Genomic DNA, 21,026 nt, shown 5'->3' on the forward strand with positions numbered 1-21,026 from the left:
TTGAGGCGGTGGGGCCCACGAGCCTGGCCGGCCGACCAGGTAGGTCGGTCGGCCTCCTCGGGCCGCCAACTGCCCCCAACTTCCTGGAGTGGGCTTGTCTTGGTCTCCCCTTGTCCTAAAGTTGAGGCACAGCCTGCCCCAGCTGGGTTTGCTTCAGTTCTTGGGCTTCACTTGGTCCATTTGAGCCTGAATCGGTACTCTGATATTTTCTGCGATTTTGTGTCGGGCCAAAGGGTGCTTGTAACCTGCATATTAGCTTGAAAACACAACTTGCATATTCTAAAAGGTAAAGTGTGACTTAGGAACTTTATTGGATAAGGATGCGTGTAAGAAATGCAAACTCTCATGATTTTCTGATCAAGTTGACACCTGGAAATGGTCGTTAGTGAGCGTCAACAACCGCCGCGCTCCTAGACAGCGGCGCCACGCTCTTGCAGGGCAGCGTCGCGTTCCTGCGTGACCGTTTGGAGTCCACTGTGCAGCTCGCCACGCTCCTTGCGGAGCTGCTTAAGCTCCGCAGCAACGACCACTGACTGGGCGTGCACATCGTCCAGGGTCTGACGCGTGGCGTTGTGCTCCGCCATCCTCACCTTGCGCTCATCCTCCAGGGCCCGTCGAACCGAGGCCAGCTCCTCCTCCATCATCCAGCGCTCCTCCGTGAACTCCTGACCCTGGGCCCGCAGGGTCAGGCGCTCTTGGTCTCGAAGCTCCATTTCCTATGACACGCCGATAGGCACGGAAGAGCTGGTGTCAGTAGTGGTGGGGGTCAGAGATAGACTGCCAAACAAAACACGGAATCCTGAGTCAGATGTCGGGAAACTTACCACCAGCGCCAGCCCGAGAAGGGTGCGCATCAGCATGGCCACGTTCGCCGCCGCCCCTCGGAGTCGCCCCCAGTCGAGCTCCCTCCGCGCAAAGTTCCGCGTTAGGGCAAGCAGTCTCGAACCATCACCACTTCCCTGAGTAGACATGACCACGCCACTCTGCGGAAGAGGCGAGGCCGGAGCGCCAACTGGCCCTACGATGGGCATCGACGCGACGAGTGCTCCTGTCCCCATCGCCCCGGATATCTCCGTGGGCGTCGGGGCAGCACCGTCCAGCCCCGAGGGGGCCGAGCATGCCATCTCCGACTCTGTCGCCACCGCGGGGTCAGGGGTCGGCCCCGCTGACCCCGTCGTCAGAACCTCCACGATTGTCGGGGGCGTGACAACCGCGTCGCCTGCGGCCGACTCTGAAGGCGTGGGGTCGGCGGCCACCGCGGGGTCGGGGGTCGGCCCCTCGGGCCCCGCCGGCGCAGCTTCAACGGTCACCTGGGCCCTCGACCCTTCGGCTGCTCCGGCGTCTTATGCGGACGGGGTCGCCGCTGGGCTCGTCGGCGAAGGGCCCGTCTGCAGCTCCTCCCAGACCGCCCGCTCCTTGGGATGGTCGGGGGAGTCGACCTCAATCATGTCTGCCGCTGGCGGGGAGATTGGGCACTTTCCGCCCTTTGTCTCCCTCGGCGGCGAGACGGCCACCCCAGCAGGGATCCTGGGGGCGTCGTCCTCTGCGCCTTCGGACCCTGTCGGGGTCACGACCTCCTGGGCCGCTCGCTGCATGGAAAGGATTTTGCGCGGGGCAACAACTAGATCACCACGAGTAGCGTCCGCAGTACGAAAAGAAAGGGAGAGTCAACAAATAAACCACGCGCACAGTAAAAACGAGACCTTCAAGTCGCGAACTACTTACCGTGCCAACACCGAGCGGGCCTGTTTTGGGACCGTCATCGCCGCCGGTACGCCGTGGCGCTTCCCCAGCATGTTCGCCGCCGGGCGCGGGTCGGACGTCCCAGCGGTGCGCGCGGCGTCACTCAAGGGCACTGGGAGAGGAGATGGCTGTCGCGTTCCCGCCACAATGCGGGGAGCGCTTGCCCTGCCGCACTATGGGTCGGAGGCCCTTCCCGATCCCCGAGGAGGGGAGGGGCACCGCCCCCTCGGTGCCGATGGCCGCGAATCGAGCGCGGTGTCCTCCTGCACGCAATCACCCCACGACGAGGAAGGGGTGCTTGACTTCGCCGCCATCGAGGAGGACCCTTCCACCCCGGTGTCGTCCTCGTCGGCCAGCTCATCCCAATCCGGCTGGTCACTGGAGTCGGCGAAGTCGTTCTTCAGGCGATCGACCATTTCTGCCTCGTCGCTGGAAGAAATGAGGCCTTGCCTCTTGCGCTTCGTGACCTCACCCTTCTTCTTCTGCAGCTCTGCATTCTTCCACTTGTCGTCTTCTTTCTACTTCAGTTTCGCCTCGGTGGCGAGACGGTTCACCTCGCGCTGAGCGGCGTTCTCGGGTAGCGGCGCGGTGGAGAGGAAGAAGGCGGACCGATCCTGGCAGGCCCGGAGAGAGTTAGAATTAGAAATGAAACAAAAGGCAAAGGACAGGGCGCGGGGGCAAGCAAGACTTACGAAGATGATGGCGTCGGGCTCCGGCAGCATTGCCGGCTACCGGGGTCAGGATACGGCGATGGGGCCTCTAATGCTTCCCTTAGCCACCGACGGACCTCAGAGTTGTGGATCGGCTCCCGCAACACGACGCACCCTGCGAACTTGATGCAGGGAACCATCTCGAACAACGCGAAGGGTCGTGCCATCACGGGCGCGACCCTCCGCGCGTGGTAGGCGCCAACGACGCTGCTCCCTGTGAGGCCCGCGGCCCTCAGCAGCAGGACTGCCGCCAGCATGCTCCCGAGCCTCGTCTTCTCCTTCGCCTTGGGGCTGAACTTCCAGGACGTGGTAGCCTCCTCCACGAACCGGCCGATGAACCTCGGTAGAGGGGCTGCCTCTTTGTTCTTAAGGTAGAACCAAGAGGCACCAAGAGGTGTGCCACCCCTTGTTCGAGGTATTCAGCGTCTCCATCTCGATGTTGCGGCTATGCAGGTGGATGCTAGTGCAGCCCATGGGATGGCTCATGGGGACGCCGTTGATCTTGGTCTGGATGAGCGAGGTGGAAAAGAAATACCTCCATAGGTCGAAGATGGGTGGGACGCCCTAATAGCCCTCGCAGAGGGCGATGAAAACGGAGATGTGCTTAACCCTGTTCGGATTCAGGTGCTGCAGCTCCACCCCGTAGTGGTGCAGCAGTCCCCGGAAGAAGGAGTGAGCGGGCGTCGCGAAGCCCTGCTCGCGGAAGTCGACGAAGGAGAAGACATACCCCGCGGGCAGCACCGGCGCCAGCCTCCCGCGGGGAACGATCCACTCCTGCGCCACCGTGAGCGGGCACAGGAGCCCCTTGGCCACAAGGCCGTTCAGGCGCGCGATGGTGACATCAGAGCGCACCCACTGTAACATGGTCACTAGCTCTCTGCGAGGGGGTCAGGGGCTCGACGGCGGCGATAGCTGCGAGCGGCGGCGAGAGTGGCGACAGCGAGGAAGGTAAAGAGGCTCTGTTTTCTCTCTCATTTCGCTCTCACTATCTTCTGTTCTTGGCTTGGGGGCGAGTGCAGAGTGCTCTGCCGCGGCCATCTCGGCCTAATTTAAGGAGGAGGGAGACGAACCGCCTCCTCGATTCGTGCAGCCTCATCATGGTGATGCCGCCCACGACGCGCCGTGTCCCATCATAACCGAGGCCTGTAGCCCCAACAGTCGCGGCTCGTGGGCAGACGTGTGGCGCAGCGGCACGATGAAATGACTAAATTGCCCTCAGGTAAGAAAAATGGGCCGACCGACAGTCCAAATGGCCGCGTAGGCTCGCATTCGCCCTAGGGTTCGAAAGCAAGCCCGCCGACGGGTTCGACAGCTGCCCAGGGCCAAAAAGAGCGAGGGGCAACAAGGGAAGGGCCCAACGGCCACCACCTGGATATGACCACGGGGCCCGGGCTTCCCAACCTTGCGTTTGAGTCTTGACTTTCCTAACCCAGGTATCCCCCATGAGGGGAGGCAGTGAGCCGTTGGGATCGGTCGAACGATCTTGATAACATTGGGGATTAGGAAAGCAGGAGTCTGGGGTCGATTGCCAGCCGACTCAGTCCGCATCCCCGCGAAGGGGAACGGGACCCCACTCAAACTGACCCATTATCAGCTCCACGGGCATCACATTTTGCCTCCGACGAAAAATGTGGCATGTACCAACCCTCCCGCTCCGAGCGAAAGGAGTGCGCAGAAGGGCGACACAAAAACAGGGCCGGGATGACCGGCCCCACGACAAACAAAAAGCGTAGCACCACGATACCGGCAAGCCAAAGACGAGCAAGTAATAGATACAAACCGATGCGAAACAGTTATTACATTACTTTGCATATAAAAAGTTACAAAAGGGGCTCGGCCCGTGGCCGTTACAGAGGACAAAAACCGTTGCCACCGCGAAGGTGACAATTTTGCCTGTCTTGGGGGGAGTAGCAGCCAGAATATAAAGGCCCGAAGGGACAACCTTCTCGCAAGCCATCTTATAGCATCCTCCTCCCAAGGGACAACACCTGGGGTCGCGCTGGCGAACTGCTCAGTCGCCGCCTCCACCGCAAGAGAACGGGCCGCGAGATATGCAGTTGCGGTGGCGATCCGCGCGGGAATACCATGATTCCCACGATAGATCTCCAGCGATGACCTGCGGCTCGCATGCGTTCTTCTAACACCGGAACCGAAGGGACCGCATAACTCCCTCGAGAAGATGATCATGAGCGAGGAAAGAAGCCATCATGAGCTAAAAGGATGGAGGAGCAAGGGTAGAGGACTTGCTAAGGAAGTGCGCCCTGGCACCCTATTTACAGCCGGGCAGGGAGAGTTTGAGCCTGCGAGCGGGCATCAGATCCCCTTGCCCGCAAAACGCAATAGCCCTTGAGCGAAACAAGAATAACGGTTGGGCAAGCGCACCACGAAGCGACCGCACGGTGTTGACGGTCACTAACGACCAATTTTGACCATCAACTCCTGGACAAAAAGGAACCAAAATGTGGAATAAATGCTAGGATAGATTTATTTACTAACGGATTCCACAGATGATGTTCTAGAATGTGTGCAGGTGATTTCCAGCTGATTTTGCAGTATAATTGTGTGGTTTTATCCAGGACATAACATTCCATTAAATCAGGACGCGACACATGTCAGAATGTGGAATAGATGGCCCACTAGAGCAAGAAAACCAGCAGTACAAGAGCTAATACCTGTGCCAATGACAAGTGGGCCCAGGAAGCAACACATGGACCAAAGGGGAAGGTCGGCGGGGCCACTGCCAGGCCGGCCGACCTACTGGTCGGCCGACTAGGCCCTTGGGCCCCACCGCCTCAACTTCGACACGTGGCGCTTCCCTGTTGCTTGCTTAGGTCGGTTTGCCCGAGATCAGCTGCAGATGGCACCCCACTTGGCCGTGGCTCCCTCCTATAAATTCAAGGGGAGGGGGTAGAGAATGAACACAACACACATCTCACCCTCTCAACTCACCCTTCCTCCCTTGGAGTTTGAGGCCTTCATCCTAGATGCTTAGGTAGACTAGGAGGTGTAGAAGAAGAGGAGGAGAGTAAGGAGGAGTCAGGGGAAGTGCCGGGTTTGTTAGCGCTTTTCTCTGCTTGTACCTCGACGGATGCTTATTCGGTTGTAAGTGTTCGAGACTTTCTTTGTTTGTTTATCTGGAATTAGAGTTTAGATCGCAAGTTATCATATCTACCTTATATTAGTTGATGTGTATGCTAGTAAGTAGCATTTGATCTTAGCTTAAGACCCGGATAGAAAAGGATAGTCTTGGCCAGGGCTAAGGTTAGTAGAGAAGGGCGTAGACATGGTGTCTAGGCTGGACTATACCACTCAGTTGTCTGATAGTCCCACAGTTTGTAGAGGTAGCCGGTAGGTGGTGACAGCCCTATTCGAGCCTTCTAGTAATCCTCCACGTTCGGATATTGGATAGAGCATCATTTAGGAGCTATCGACTTGTATAAGCCAGTCGACACCTGTAGCTCGAAGTATAATGGCGACGTGATCTCTTCTTCTAGACATAGATTGTTGATATAGAAAGTCCTCTCCTCTGTCTTCTCCACACCGGCGTGTGTGTCCTTGGATGAGCCTGAACCCGTAGATAGCTTACTCACGTTCCTCAGTAGATATGATACCCTGGAATACTCTTGGGTGAAAGCTACAGCTGTATCCGTGCGCTTGCAGATTTTATTCGTGACGTTACGAAATACCAACAAGCTTTCTGGCGCCGTTGCCGGGGAACGGTAGCTACATTATCTACGGACTCAGTCATCCTCGTATCTCCTTTTTCTTTTTCTTTGATTCTACCTCAACCCCTGCTACCCATGGAGCAGCTATCCCTTTTACAGCTCTCTTCACCCAAGAGCGAGTTCTATGAGCCAGCACCCTCTGCTGACCCAATTCTTTCTACTAGCTATGAACTCGACTCAGGCTACATAGCCTTTGTTCAGGAAAATTCATTTCAGGAAGGGATTGTGAAAATCCCTACCATCATCTGCGAGAATTTGAGCAAGTGTGTTCATGCAAGAAAATTTCGGACATGACACACGAAACTCTTAAATGGAAATTGTTTCCCTTTTCCCTTTCGGGAGAAGCGAAGCAATGGTACATTCGTGTCGTAGGCTGTGTGAATGGAAGTTGGATTGAACTTCGGGATAGATTCTGTTCTGCATTCTTTCTGCTTTCACGAATATGTGCCTTACGAACGGAAATTTTAACTTTTCGTCAAAATGATAAGGAATCAATCGGTGTAGCTTGGGCTAGATTTACCTTATTGGAAAAATCAGGCCCAGATTTGTCATTACCCGAGCATTTATTGGTCCAGCATTTTTATGCTGGTCTTGACAAAGAGTCTGCACACCATCTCGACCTTACCTCTGGATGATCTTTTGCCCATCTTACCCCAACCGAAAGTAGAAGAGTCCTCGACAAAATCTTGGACAGAACCTCTTTCGTTTGTATCCATGAGCCAGTTCCCATAGAGCCCGAGATGCGTCAAGCGGAGCCTTCAGAAATCGAATCGGAACCCTCTGAAAGCCCATCAGTAGATTCGATCTATGAAACCACCCCTGAACATAAATCCGAAACATCAGAGGAGGAAGACCCTTCACCTCCGGAGTTTCTCCGAAGTATCGAGCCGGATGTCTTTGAAGACTTCGGCAACACCTCAAGATACTTCTGTCAGAAGCGACCACCAAGTCCTGTCACTCCTACGGATCCCTTAGAAGAGAATTTTCTTTGGGAGACAATTCAAGAGTTGACAACATTGATCAGCAACGAATGGCTGCAGGAAGGAGAATTATCCTTATCTCCAATCTCTCTCAACTCTCTCTCCTCATCATTCCGTTGCCGTCTCCAAGATCAAAATGTGGACGCTCTCTATAGTCCCGCTGTCGGAGCCAATCTAATATCAGATGAGTTTGCCTTAGCCTTTCTAGGCAATTACAAACTCACTTCGACAGACAGAAAGCTCAAGAGACCTTCAGGTTCCCTTACGAGCAGCTACGGGATAATCACCGATGTGCCATTTTGGCACAATGATGTTAAAATCCATCTGAACTTCCATATCTTCGAAGATCTCAACTTCGATTTCTTGATAGGACATCCCCTTAAGGTTCTCTATACGGATGTTCCTAAAGACAGATGTTTAAACATCAAATTAGGGAAGGACACGTTCACATCCCTGTGGATCGAGCATTGACATGCTCAGTGGAAGATCTCCCTATTCCAGAGCCAATCGAGGAAATAATGACCACTTCCACTTTCGAGTCTTTAGACTTGGACCTCGAGGAGGATATCGAGGAAATGCCGGAAGAAGTCAGCGATGCAGAAGAAGAACCCGGTGATACTTCTGAACTGCTCGCGACTAAGAAGCCATCACGACCTCTGATTGAGCTAAAGCCTTTACCTTTAGGGCTTAGATACGCCTTCCTGAATAGTGATGTAGAGTCTCCCGTAATCATCAGTGACAAACTTTTGGAAGAGGAGACGAATAAGCTCATCGCCGTTCTAGAAAAGCATCAATCTGTCTTAGGCTATACCCTACAAGACCTCAAGGGCATCAATCCTGCCCTCTGTACCCACCGAATCCCATTGGATCCCGCAATAGCACCTTCTAGGGAACCCCAAAGAAGGTTGAACAACGCTATGAGGGAGGTGGTGAAAAAAGAGGTTCTTAAACTCCTAGATGCTGGAATTATCTATCATGTTCTGCATAGTGAGTGGGTAAGCCCAGTCCAAGTCGTGTCCAAGAAAGGAGGCATGACGGTGGTGGAAAATAGCAAGAACGAGCTAATTCCCCAACGAACCGTCACGGGATGGAGGATGTGTATAGATCACAGAAAACTCAACAAGGCTACTAAGAAGGACCACTTCCCACTACCCTTAATCGATGAGATGTTAGAGCGATTGGCTAAGCACTCCTACTTTTGTTTCCTTGATGGTTATTCTGGTTACCATCAAATACCCACCCATCCTGAGGATCAGAGCAAGACCACATTCACATGCCCCTATGGAACATATGCCTACTAACAAATGTCGTTTGGGTTATGTAATGCACCCGCGTCGTTCCAAAGGTGCATGATGTCCATTTTCTCCGACATGATCAAAGAAATTATGGAAGTCTTCATGGACGACTTCTCGGTCTATGGGACAACCTTCGATCACTGTCTGGAGAATTTAGACAGAGTCTTGCAGAGATGCCAAGAGAAGGACCTGATCCTCAACTGGGAGAAATGTCAGTTCATGGTCCGTGAAGGCATTGTTTTAGGACACTTAGTGTCCGAAAGAGGGATAGAGGTGGATAAGGCAAAGATTGAAGTCATTGAACAACTTCCGCCTCCCATCAATGTGAAAGGAATCAGAAGCTTCCTTGGCCATGCCGGATTCTATCGAAGGTTCATCGCGAACTTCTCCCAGATCGCTAGACCCCTCAGAAGTCTACTAGCCAAGGATGTTCCTTTCCAATTCACAGATGAGTGCCATAAAGCCTTTGTTACTCTCAAAAAGGCACTCATCTCAGCTCCAATCATTCAACACCCGGATTGGAAGCTCCCATTCGAGATCATGTGTGATGCTAGTGAATATGCAGTGGGGGCCGTACTTGGTCAAACCAAGGATAAGAAGCATCACGCGATCGCGTACGTAAGCAAGACACTCACTGGAGCTTAGCTCAATTATGCCACAACAGAAAAAGAGCTCCTAGCAGTTGTCTTTGCTATCGACAAGTTTAGATCCTATCTAGTGGGTACCAAGGTCATCATCTATACAGACTATGCCGCACTCAAGTACCTCTTCACTAAGAAGGATGCTAAACCAAGGTTGATCAGATGGATTCTTCTACTCCAAGAGTTTGATTTGGAAATTAAAGATAAGAAAGGAGTAGAGAATTCAGTGGCGGATCATTTATCATGCATGACCAATACGAATACCCAGGACCTGCCGATAAATGACTTCCAGCAGGATGATATGCTTCTCAAAGTAACAGCTACGCACCCCTGGTATGCGAATATTGTGGACTTCATGGTCTCGGGGTATGTACCCCCAGGGGAGAGCAAAAAGTAGTTCAAGAGAGCAGACGCCACTTATGGGATGCACCATATCTGTACCTACGGCAGAAGGACAAAAGATCATAGAGAAATGCCATGCAGCACCATATGGAGGTCACTATGGTGTATTTCGCACTCAAGCGGAAATCTGGCAGAGCGGTTTCTATTGGCCATCTATGTATGAAGATACAAAGAACTTCATCCGCAGATGTCCAAACTGCCAGAGGCATGGAGGGATCACAGCTCGCGACTCAATACCTGTAACACCCGGTTTATAAAAGAACATAAATCGAGCAATCATATACGTGCCAGCATCAAGTCACACGTATATACAACAGAATGAACAGTATATCACAGCACATATCACGAATAAGACATAATAAATCGAAATACGAATGTTATTTATTACATTAATGACAAAGATGTCTGATACAGCGGAAGCGAAGTACAAATACGAATAAAAACTCTCCGAAGCTGAGCAGGGCGCCACAGGGACGTCGACTGGGAGACGAACGCCTAGAAGTCCTCGTAGTCCTGGTAGCGCTGAACGAACTACCTCGTGTCGGCAGGAACTGAGCAGTAGTAGCGTAGCCAAGAGGAAAAAGTAGAGAAGAGGCAAGAGTGAGTACACAACTTGTACTCAACAAGTATAACACAAACTATGAGGCTCTAAGGTTGGCTGACTCAACTGCATTAGCTTTTAAGTGTTGGCAAAATTTTATTAAAGCTATTTACTAAGAGTTGATGAATTACCATTAACCCAGTTACATAGTAATTAGTCAAATTTAGACATGCTACTACTGAGAACCAAACCGAAACCAAGCCACCAAGGTAACCCCGAGAGGCACCTCCCTCGTCGGAAGGAGACAACCCCACTAATCAAAAGGAGGATCTGGGCTGCTCATAACCGTGAGCACGGCTAGTATACCAATTTTACACTCTGCAGAGGTTGCACATCTTTACCCACAAGTCATGAGCTACGCTAGAGGTTCATCACACTTCCTTAGGTGAGATGACTAGCGACTCACTACGAGGCCGTTACAAAGAATCTCGTTGGTAAGGCGTAACCGCAAGAGTTAGGTCAGCGACGATGGGGCCCACCTCACGGGGGTACAAGCACAGGTGCGCAAACCAAGCACAGACCAGCCGGAGGAGCAGGGACCATTGAAGCTTACTACTCTTGCCCCGCAGGTAAGTTACTCCAAACCAAAAAAGACCTAATTAGTAAGCCAAGTCTATCCCATTCTAGCCTTGTGGTAGCGCTGTTGTCCCAGGTTATCGCTCTATGAACCGGTCCTTATGGAGAGTGGCCAACCAAGCACTAAGCACCGTGCTGGCCCCCTAAACCTTGTTTCTACAAAAACCATCTTTTAACGAGACGTGAGCCACTCATCCACACAAAGGGCCACTCTTAGAATTAAGTTCAAGTAAACCATTAATCAAATTAATTAAAAAGGACCAGAGTGTGTTATAGCGTGGCACCTAGCACAACTAACCAAAATGCAACCCAAAGGTACATATAAAGGATATAAAGTGGCTAGGAAATCCTTATAGGCATACAGTATTAAAATGCAGTATGAAATTGTATTTAAAAGTGATAGGTTGTTCATGTTATACTTGCCTTCCTCGTACTGCTCCTGCTGCTGCTCAAAGTGCTCGGAAGACGGCTGCTCCGGGTACTGGTACTGGGGCTCCTCAGATGGATCAACGTCTACTCACGAACACATGGCCAAAACAATGCACAATAATAAGCATACAAGCAAACACTAACAAAAGCTAAGAAACAGTACATCAATACATAAAAACAACACACTAAACTAGTCTAAAACTATTCTATGCATTACAGCGATCACGTGGACATAAAGAACGCTTAAAATGGAGCTAAAACGCATAATCTAGGCCAAAAACAAGTTCTAGGGGCTTATTTGTAAGAAAACTGAAGTTCCAGGGAGTTTTCTGCAAAAACCGAGGGCTAAAACATAATTAACAGTTAAATCTAAGGGCTAGCATGCAAAAACTCAAGGTTTGGACTGCGGGTTCTAAAAGATAGAAGTCCAGGGGCTTAGACGCTAAAAACTGGGCCAAACCGCAATTATTTTTCAAAAGGGGTGGACTGCGGGTTGAATCTACTAAAGTGCAGGGGCTCTTTAACAAAATGGCCAGGCGAAGGGGTACGCGCGGATCTGATCCATTGGATCGAGATCCGGCGGCTCATAACAGACATAGCCACGATCTAATCTCACGCCTCAATTTCAGATCTGACGGCCCAGGTTGAAAGGGGGCGACGGCGGCGGCGCGGGTCGCCGGAGACGGGCTCCCGCTGCGGCGCAGTGCCGGAGAAGGCCGAACACGGCCTTCCAGGGCTGGATTCGAGCGGGGCCGGGGCCTAGAAGCACTTATGCGGCATGCGTAAGCCACTGGTGGCGTCAGGAGAACGGTTCGAGGCTTCGAGCGTGAAGCTCGTCGGAGATGGCGGCTCGACGGCGCAGGGCTCGCCGGCGTTTGGTAAACTAGCAAAACTGGGGCCAAAACAAGGGGTTTTTGGGTCGGGCATCTTTAGTGTACCAAGGCGAACGTGACTGGGTCCACGGCAAGATACTCTCGGGCTCGGGTCATGGGTGCGGCGGAGCAGGTGGCTAGACTCGTCGGAGCGCGGCGGTCTGGGTCCACGGAATGGCCTACGGGCCCTGGAATCTAGCGCAATCTAGTGAGGGAGGGTTTGGCGTGCTCACCGTGGGACGGGGTCGAAGAGAGGGCTGGCGCAGTGGTGGAATTCCGGTATCGCAGGCGCTGAACGACGGAGCTTGCCACGCGAATTCCCGTGCTCAGCGGGGCCGGGGTCGGGGAAGAAGAGCTTGGCGAGGACCGTGGCCTCCGTGTGAGGCTCCCCCGGTGGCTTGCTGTGGTGGGGAACGTCGGGAGCACCGGAAACGCGGCGGCGCAGGCTTCTGCTCCGACGCGGAGGTAGCGGGGCGGCTGTGGAGCTAGGGTTTGGGCGGCGCTGGAGAAGGAGACGAGGTGCAGGGGGGAGCGGGCGATACTTATAGGGCGGCGGAGCGCATTGGCGTGCGCGCCTGGGGTGGGAAGGCCGGCGAAATCCACGGTGAGGATCACGGCCGCGTGGCGTTCTGTTGCGCCGTGGAGGGGAAGGAGCTGCCAAGCGGGGCCCACGGGTCAGCGGGCGAAGCGCGCACGGCACGGGCGGAAATGCTGGCGCGCTGGGCTTCGAGCGGCTGCAGCGGGGGGGGGGGGGGGGAGCGGGGGCGTTCGCTGGGTTTCTGGGCCGAGCTGGGCCGAAGACTGCGCGAGGGCTGGGACGCGCTCTGGGCTGCAGAGTGTGGGCCGCAGGGGAGAGAGGGAGTGGCTGGGCCGCGTGGGGGGTGAACGGGCCGCCCGGTTTGGGGTGGGAAAAGGAGAGTGGGCCAGTGCGGGGTGCTGGGTTGAGGCTGTGGGGGTTTTTGGGCTCTTTTTCTATTTCTTCTCCTCTTCTATTTCTAATTCAAACCAACTATTTGAATTCAAACAAAACTTTGAATTCCACAACCTTATGCACACAAGCAAAATAAAAGCTCCAGCATGAATGCAACACTAAAAGTAAACCTATGATAAAATTTTAATTACTTATAGAACAAAAATTTAGATTAAATGCAAGTCTAACACAATAAACCTTAGAAATTTAAATAAAGCCAATTAAATTTATTAATAAATGATGAAATTTAAAATTAGGGTGTTACAATACCCCTAAACTACAATCTTCAAGTTGAACTTTTTGTCGTTTGGGGTATTGACTATATGGGGCCCTTTGTGAAATCCCAAGGATGCGAGTATATCTTAGTCGCCGTAGATTACGTCTCCAAATGGGTCGAAGCCATGCCATGCAGAGCTGCTGATGCAAAGCATGCCCGTAAGATATTCCATGAGATTATCTTTCCAAGGTTTGGCACACCACAGATGGTAATCAGTGACGGAGGGTCACAATTCATTGACTCGGCTTTCCGGAACTTCCTCGAGGAACTAGGGACAAGGCACAACATCGCGACTCTGTACCACCCTCAGACCAGCGGTCAAGCAGAAACATCTAATAAGCAAATCAAGAATATTCTACAGAAGATCGTGAATGAGATGGGAAAGGGATGGAAGTTGAAATTACCGGATGTACTTTGGGCATACTGGACAGCATACAAGACACCCATTGGAATGTCACCCTATCAGCTTGTCTACGGGAAAACTTGCCACTTACTTGTAGAGCTGGAGCACAGAGCACACTGGGCTATCCGGAGGTGGAACATGGATCTTAAAATAGCCGAAGAGTAACGGAAGCGCCAGATCTCGGAACTGGAGGAATGGAGAGATAAAGCTTATCATAGTGCCTCGATCTACAAAGAAAGAACCAAGAGATGGCACGATAAGCGGTTGAAGCCTAAGAACTTCAATCCCGGAGACAAGGTATTGCTCTTTAATTCCAAGATCAAGTTATTTGGTCATGGGAAATTATGAAGCAAATGGAAAGGACTGTATCACGTCATCAACATATCACCACATGGAGCCATCACGATACAAGATGACAATGGTAACGCCTATAAGGTAAACGGTCAACGACTCAAGCTTTTCCTAGACCATAATAAAGCTCTTGATGAGGAGATAGACGTGATTGACTTAGTTGATCCCGTACTTACATTCAAAAAGAGCCATATAGGCCAAAAGGGCAGATGGGCCCATCCTACCTCTCAAACTTATAACCCCACCAGTTGACCCGTGCAAGCTGGGGCCCACTGGGGCCCAGCCTAGGCCGGCTGACCTATAGGTCAGCCAACTCTGGACCAGCCTAGTGAGGCCCATCTTCGGGGCATGGCCTCCTTGACCCACCTAAAGTCAAACTCCACGGGGCATGACGACATTTCGCGACGAGAAAAGGAGTCTCGTACCCCTCTTCTTCTCTTCAGAAACCCTAAACTCTATACCTTGTTTCCATCTATTCCCTGAAATCTCCATTGCTATCCACTAGCATCCCACCATCATCAACCCATGGGCGACAAGGAGATAGTCCCTTACGTTGCGCCAGAATCCCGCCAGGGTGATCCACTTAGCCCTATGGGGCAGTACTTTGCTAAGGCTCTTCAAGAAGAAGCCTTCTCAGTGACCGCGACCTTGCCAGCAACGCCTCGAAGCAACCCCTGAAGGAAGGGCCCGAGGGACGCCAGTGGCAGGTCGGCCGATCACCTTGGTCGGCCGACTTCCCCACGAGCCCGCTCGGCTCTAGGCTTCCCTGGAGGTTCTCCATCGCCTGGTGGAGCACTTCCAGCCGAGGTACGGCGAAGCAAACCACAGAATAGGTCCTGAAAGAAGAAATTGGAGGTCTTCGCAGTCAAGTTGTTTCAGGACGAACATGCACCTGGGCCGAGGCTTAAGCCCGATGAGGAGTATGTGCATTCGTGGGTGACGAAGGAGGGCCGAATAATCAGCCACGACTACCGGCGCAACAAGATATCTCCTGATGAGCCACCACTCCAACCACGCCTCACAATCTTTGGAGTAAGACCACCAGCCAGACCGGAAGACTATCAAGACAAGTCTGAGATAAAAAACATTCCAATGAGCTTACAAAAGCTCATATGGCCAATGTCAGATTGGACACATCTCAGCAGAGGTTGAGGGAAGAGGTTAGAGAGATGCAAGGGGACCTCGACCTCTACTTCAAGTTTCTTGATGAAAGGATGGATCGCCTAGTAGAGGCACTAGGAATCCAAGACTTTGAGTAGGGATCTTAGATAAGACCCCTCTCGTTATCATAGGATTAGTTGGGCGCTAGTTTTAATCGAGTCGTTTAGGTTTAGGTCAGTTTAGTTGCGCCCTAGTTTTATTTCAGGATTGTGAACTTTGGCTCCCCGGTGTTAATACCGGCAGAGCCCCATTATCTTTCATATTTGGTTTGTTCTGTCTATGATCGAAGAGCAGGTCGAAAACAAGTGTGGGGGGGGGGGAGATCCCATGACGCTACACATTCACGATCGCATTCACACGTCATGTGCACCTCCCGTTCCAACTCACAAGTTTGCACTATCTCACTTGTTTCCTACCTTTAGTGTTTCTAAACATGAGCATATCTTCTCAAACTCTTTAACCTGTTTAAGAAATTAGCTAATAAGAGCTCTTGATAGATGCCTTGCATAAATGTTTTTCATACTGCGCTTAAGTTTGTGAACCATATTTTATAGGACCCATGATGCTTGGTTGTTGACTGACGTGATATATCTGGTTTAAAGTTGATCGTTTCTCTCACGTTGACCAGATTGGGAATTTAATTTATAAAAACTGAGTTCTTGGTCTTATCTCTTTATCCACCTTCCTACCAGAGCCATACAATACTATCCACTCGCAAAAAATTTGTCTCTTGGTTACATGTTGAGCTCGATCAAATTCTATGACCCATTATGGTTTTACTTTATTTACACATTTGATTTAAGGTGTTATGCCCAGATGAACCTCATGCTCCTTAAATATTGTCTAACAATAGTATTAAAAAAGAGAGAGAGAGAGAGAGAGAAAAAATGGCATGCCAAAGAAGCATGAACCAGCAAATAAAGTCAGACATGCAAAGGAGCATGTATTTATCTGTGCACTAACCTGATCAGTCGTAACTATGAGTATAAACCTGTGGATCCAATCTTTGACCTTGCAATAGATTTGAGCCAAGCAGATGACATTCTACCTCATCCATCGAAACTTCACATATACCATCAGAGCCGGTGAGGTAAAATAAGGATAAATGCTGGTAAGAAGCTATGAGTGACTCTGAGAGACCCATGGAAGAGAGTAAGACCATGAACAATTTTTCTGGAAAAAAAAATTCTTTCAAAAATCCCCAAGTCTGGCAACATGATAGGATGACACTTGAAGCTAAGATCATTCCGTTCTTCAACAACTCAAGATATCATGATAGACACATTCAAGTTCACAAGCAAGAGCAAGGTATGGAATAACTTTTGTGCAGGATATTCTATCAGGAAGCTACCGCTTTACCTTAGTCCTGACCTTTACTCGGGACGAGCAAAGGGCCAAGTGTGGGGGATCTTGTTGACGGTCACTAACGACCAATTTTGACCGTCAACTCCTGCACAAAAAGGAACCAAAATGTGGAATAAATGCTAGGATAGATTTATTTACTAACGGATTCCACAGATGATGTTCTAGAATGTGTGTAGGTGATTTCCAGCTAATTTTGCTTTATAATGGTGTGGTTTTATCCAGGACATAACATTCCAGCAAATCAGGACGAGACACGTGTCAGAATGTGGAATAGATGGCCCACCAGAGCAAGAAAACCAGCAGTACAAGAGCCAATACCTGTGCCAATGACAAGTGGGCCCAGGAACCAACACGTGGATCAAAGGGGAAGGTCGGCGGGGCAACTGCCAGGCCGGCCGACCTACTGGTCGGCCGACCAGGCCATGGGCCCCACCATCTCAACTTCGACACGTGGCGCTTCCCTGTTGCTTTCTTAGGTCGGTTTGCCCGAGATCAGCTGTAGATGGCGCCCCCCCTTGGCCGTGGCTCCCTCCTATAAATACAAGGGGAGGGGGTAGAGAATGAACACAACACACATCTCACCCTCTCAACTCACCCGTCCTCCCTTGGAGCTTGAGGCCTTCATCCTAGATGCTTAGGTAGACTAGGAGGTGTAGAAGAAGAGGAGGAGAGTGAGGAGGAGTCGGGGGAAGTGCCGGATTTGTCGGCACTTTTCTCCGCTTGTACCTCGACGGATGCTTATTCAGTTGTAAGTGTTCGAGACTTTCTTTGTTTGTTTATCTAGAATTAGAGTTTAGATCGCAAGTTATCATATCTGCCTTATATTAGTTGATGTGTATGCTAGTAAGTAGCATTTGATCTTAGCTTAAGACCCTGGATAGAAAAGGGTAGTCTTGGCCAGGGTTAAGGTTAGTAGTGAAAGGCATAGACATGGTGTCTAGACTGGACTATACCACTCAGTTGTCTGATAGTCCCACAGTTTGTAGACGTAGCCGGCAGGTGGTGATAGCCCTGTTCGAGCCTTCTAGTAATCCTCCACGTTTGGATATTGGATAGAGCATCATTTAGGAGCTATCGGCTTGTATAAGCCGGTCGACACATATAGCTCGAAGTATAACGGCGACGTGATCTCTTCTTCTAGACATAGATTCTAGATATAGAAAGTCCTCTCTTCTGTCTTCTCCACACCGACGTGTGTGTCCTTGGATGAGCCTGAACCCATAGATAGTGTACTCACGTTCCTCAATGGATACGATACCCTGGAATACTCTTAGGTGAAAGCTAAAGCGGTATCCGTGCGCTTGCGGATTTTATTCGTGACATTACAAAATACCAACACAAGGGTTAGGACTGAGCGCTCGGGGGCTGCCCGAGACGGCACCCGACGTAGCAGCAAGCCAGCGGAGCCATCGTGGCTCTACCTCGCCGCCTGACCCAATGCGTCCCATCAGTAAAAAATAAAAAAGATTGCACACCCTGGGGCCCAGCAACCAGGGGCTGCCACGCACGAGGAACCCTCTGGGCGAATCTTTGATCTGCTCAGAGGCTCGGGGGCTACACCCGCTGGGTGCGCTTGTGCGCACCCATTGGATACAAAATGACAAAATAGTGAGGTCACATCGCCTCCAGCAATAAACACTGCTCGCTGAACCCTCTGAGCGAGTCCCTGACACACTCAGAGGCTCGGGGGCTACACCCAGTGGGTGCACTCACGCGCACCCATTGGAAAGCCGTGGAGGGTCGGCGATGCACGCTCTAGAGCAAGCCCTCCCATTGTGAAAATGGGACCCCCCATGCGGTTTCTGTGCAACTGTAAGGATCACCAGGGTGTCCGACCCTAGAGGGGGAGGGGGTGAATAGGGTCGCTAATCACTTTTTAACCTAGGGCTCAAACTACTTGCATAAGATAAACCTAACACGTCCTATACATGCTAGTTATGACTAAGGTTTATCTTTGCTATTCTCTACTTACCCCAAAATACTTGCAACCTGTAGCCAATCCTAAACAAACTAACTAGGAAAGTAAAGGCACGCAAGATAAAGTAAATGCGAAAACGTAATATGGTAAGTAAAGAGGTAAGTGCAAGAGGAATGAAAACTCCCGAGTAGACACGGTCATGTAACGTGGTTCGGCACAAACGCCTACGTCCACGGGACACTGAGGCTCTTCCAATCACCGTCTTGCACTACGCCACCAAGGCGATGCCGGCAAGCAAAGGCAAGTGCCCACAAGACATTGAGTCTCGTGCACCGCCACCGTCTCTCTCGGTCACCCAGCCGAAATCCACTACGGAGCTTCTCCACCAAGGAGGGGGTCTCCTCTTCCCCCGCACAAAGTGTCGTTGCCACTCCGCACCAAGTCGGAGGGTCACACGACGGATCACAAGGATTGCTTGCCGCAGCAAGACTTCTCTCAAGGGAGCTCTCGCAAGAACTAATCCCTATTACAAGTACTAAGCACTCTCACAAGTGTGCTTAAGCCTATATGATGTACAATGAAGCTCTATGGTGGTTGGAGGTGTTCTTCAAGTGTAGTATGCTTCCTTAGTCTCCAGCTACCTCAAATGAGCCGTGGGGTGGCATATATATAGCCCCAACCCCACAAACTAGCCTTTGGAAAAAGGCAGACAAAAAGCGCTATCACCAATTAAACTGATGCTCCCGTTTTTGTCATCACCGGTTTAACCGGTGAGTGCATTTTCCAACTAGCCATTATACTTCAACGGCTACCTCAATCGACCGATGTAATCAACCGATGCAGCGTCGTTTAACCGGTGAGTGTAGTTGCTGAAAAACTAACTCTCTGGACAACTGCACCGACGTTCACCAATATCTAGCGTCGGTTCATCCGGTGTATAGATTTTGCCTCAGCTGCTGAGTTTATTGCACTGACGTATTCAACTTTCCTGGCGTCGGTTCAACCGGTGTTACCAAAATTCCAGATGTGCTCCAAGTCAATGCACCGACATATGTAATTTTCCTGGCATCGGTTCAACCGGTGTTACCAAAATATCTCTGTCTTGATTGTTTTGACTTGGTTTCTTCACGGTCTCTTCAATCTCCGAATCCTTTGGACCTCCGTCCACTAACCGGGTAGCGGAACCCCTGTAGGGGCGGCCCTTCGGGCCTAGCTACGCCTATCTTCTCTTTGTCATCACTTGAACCTAAAAGCCTGAGAATGATAATCTTAACAATCATATTAGTCCAAGTGTTGTGTTGTCTATATCAATCACCAAAACATTATATTGAAATATGGCATGAGAGGCCATTTTCGCTACAGCAACCTTAGAGGGGGTCGGGGGCTACTGATGTGGAAAAAAGTAATGGATACCTAAACGCGCCAGTCAGAACCAGACCGACTGGGCCACGGCCAAGTTGGGATCATAGGGAAGATAGGCCCAAGCAGAGGCCCGACAGCCTGGGATGGCCCACCACGATGGGGACACCCCGCTGCCCGCCGAAAGGGCTCCGTTTCGCCCGACCCCGACCCCCTTTGTCATCAAACACCTAAAAGCTTCATAACCACTAGCAACAAAGAGCATTAGTAGCAAAAAGAATTAACTTGGTGAGAGGTGTTTTACCTAGCCATGCCTCCCTATATCATTTATCTCTTTAACCTTTGGGAGTTATGGCTTGGTCTTCTTCCCTTGTCCAATCTTTCTTGATCAATTGATACCAATTGTAAAGTTAATTGCAATGTGCATCATCTTGATATCGAAGGATTGAGTGTATTACCATATGCACTAAGGGAGTGTGACTACAACAAATATCACCTTGAAAGCATGTTAGTCACAAAGACACAAGCTATAGAGTTAGCTCTCCCTAAAAGTGTGCAATAGTGTTTGAATCACCTAACCAAATGTATGCACTTGTATTTCACATAGTGGGGATGAAACTCTACAACTTGAAAAACATGGCACCAATTGAAACAACATACCTTTGTTGAATTTGAGATACCACTTGTAAGATTTTATTTGTGGAAGGTGGTGCCATTTTGAAGTGCATGTGCCATGCAAGAGTGGTGCACTTTACACCAAGATTAAGCTCATGTAGAATGCTTCAAGAATAATTATTAGTACAAGCAAACTACCATATGAAATTTCTAGGAAAGCATATCAAATAAAAGATACCAATTGTAAATACCAATTGTAAAGATAAGATCATGCATTCCTAGAGAGGCATTGAGCTACAATGATGCATGAAGGATATCAAATGAAATTGAGATCATCCTTTTACCTTGCTCATTACCTCACATGTAGGGGAGGGGAGTTTGGGTCACTAATCTTTAATCCACGACTTGGCTTTAATCCAACTTTGCATGATGCATCCCTACTCATGCATCCCAAACCTTGCCAAGCCTCCAAATTCCCCGACACACTTGTTTGGCGCTTAAGTCTTAGGGACCCAAACCCTTTGAGAGCCATCCATGGTATGAATAATATCCTTGGGCACCCAAATAGGCCGGTTCCATCCATATGTTCTCCACCCCATGACATGAGCTACCACCTTGCCATTCTTTTTCTTT

The 21,026-nt window shown here is 50.6% G+C and overlaps 1 protein-coding gene across 1 annotated transcript; it reads right to left on the bottom strand.

Moving 5' to 3' along the window:
• Positions 1–277: 277 nt before the first annotated feature.
• On the bottom strand, positions 278–3,456 carry LOC120703636. The gene is made up of 4 exons (XM_039987775.1): positions 2,436–3,456; positions 1,726–2,357; positions 825–1,589; positions 278–716 (listed from the first exon to the last, which is right to left on the bottom strand). The coding sequence occupies exons 3-4, from the start codon at positions 1,122–1,124 to the stop codon at positions 411–413; spliced, it is 606 nt and encodes a 201-aa protein (XP_039843709.1). The 5' UTR covers positions 1,125–1,589; positions 1,726–2,357; positions 2,436–3,456; the 3' UTR covers positions 278–410.
• Between the last annotated feature and the right edge of the window lie 17,570 nt (positions 3,457–21,026).

This window comes from Panicum virgatum, chromosome 4K (genome assembly GCF_016808335.1).
Source record: "Panicum virgatum strain AP13 chromosome 4K, P.virgatum_v5, whole genome shotgun sequence".
NCBI lineage: Eukaryota > Viridiplantae > Streptophyta > Magnoliopsida > Poales > Poaceae > Panicum > Panicum virgatum.

What these genes read in the sequence shown, in the direction of transcription:
- LOC120703636 (XM_039987775.1), bottom strand. Translation starts at nt 1,124, where the DNA reads ATGGCATGCTCGGCCCCCTCGGGGCTGGACGGTGCTGCCCCGACGCCC. An exon ending in TTCTCGGGCTGGCGCTGGTG is followed by an intron (nt 717 to 824) that starts GTAAGTTTCCCG and finishes GGCGTGTCATAG; the next exon opens with GAAATGGAGCTTCGAGACCA.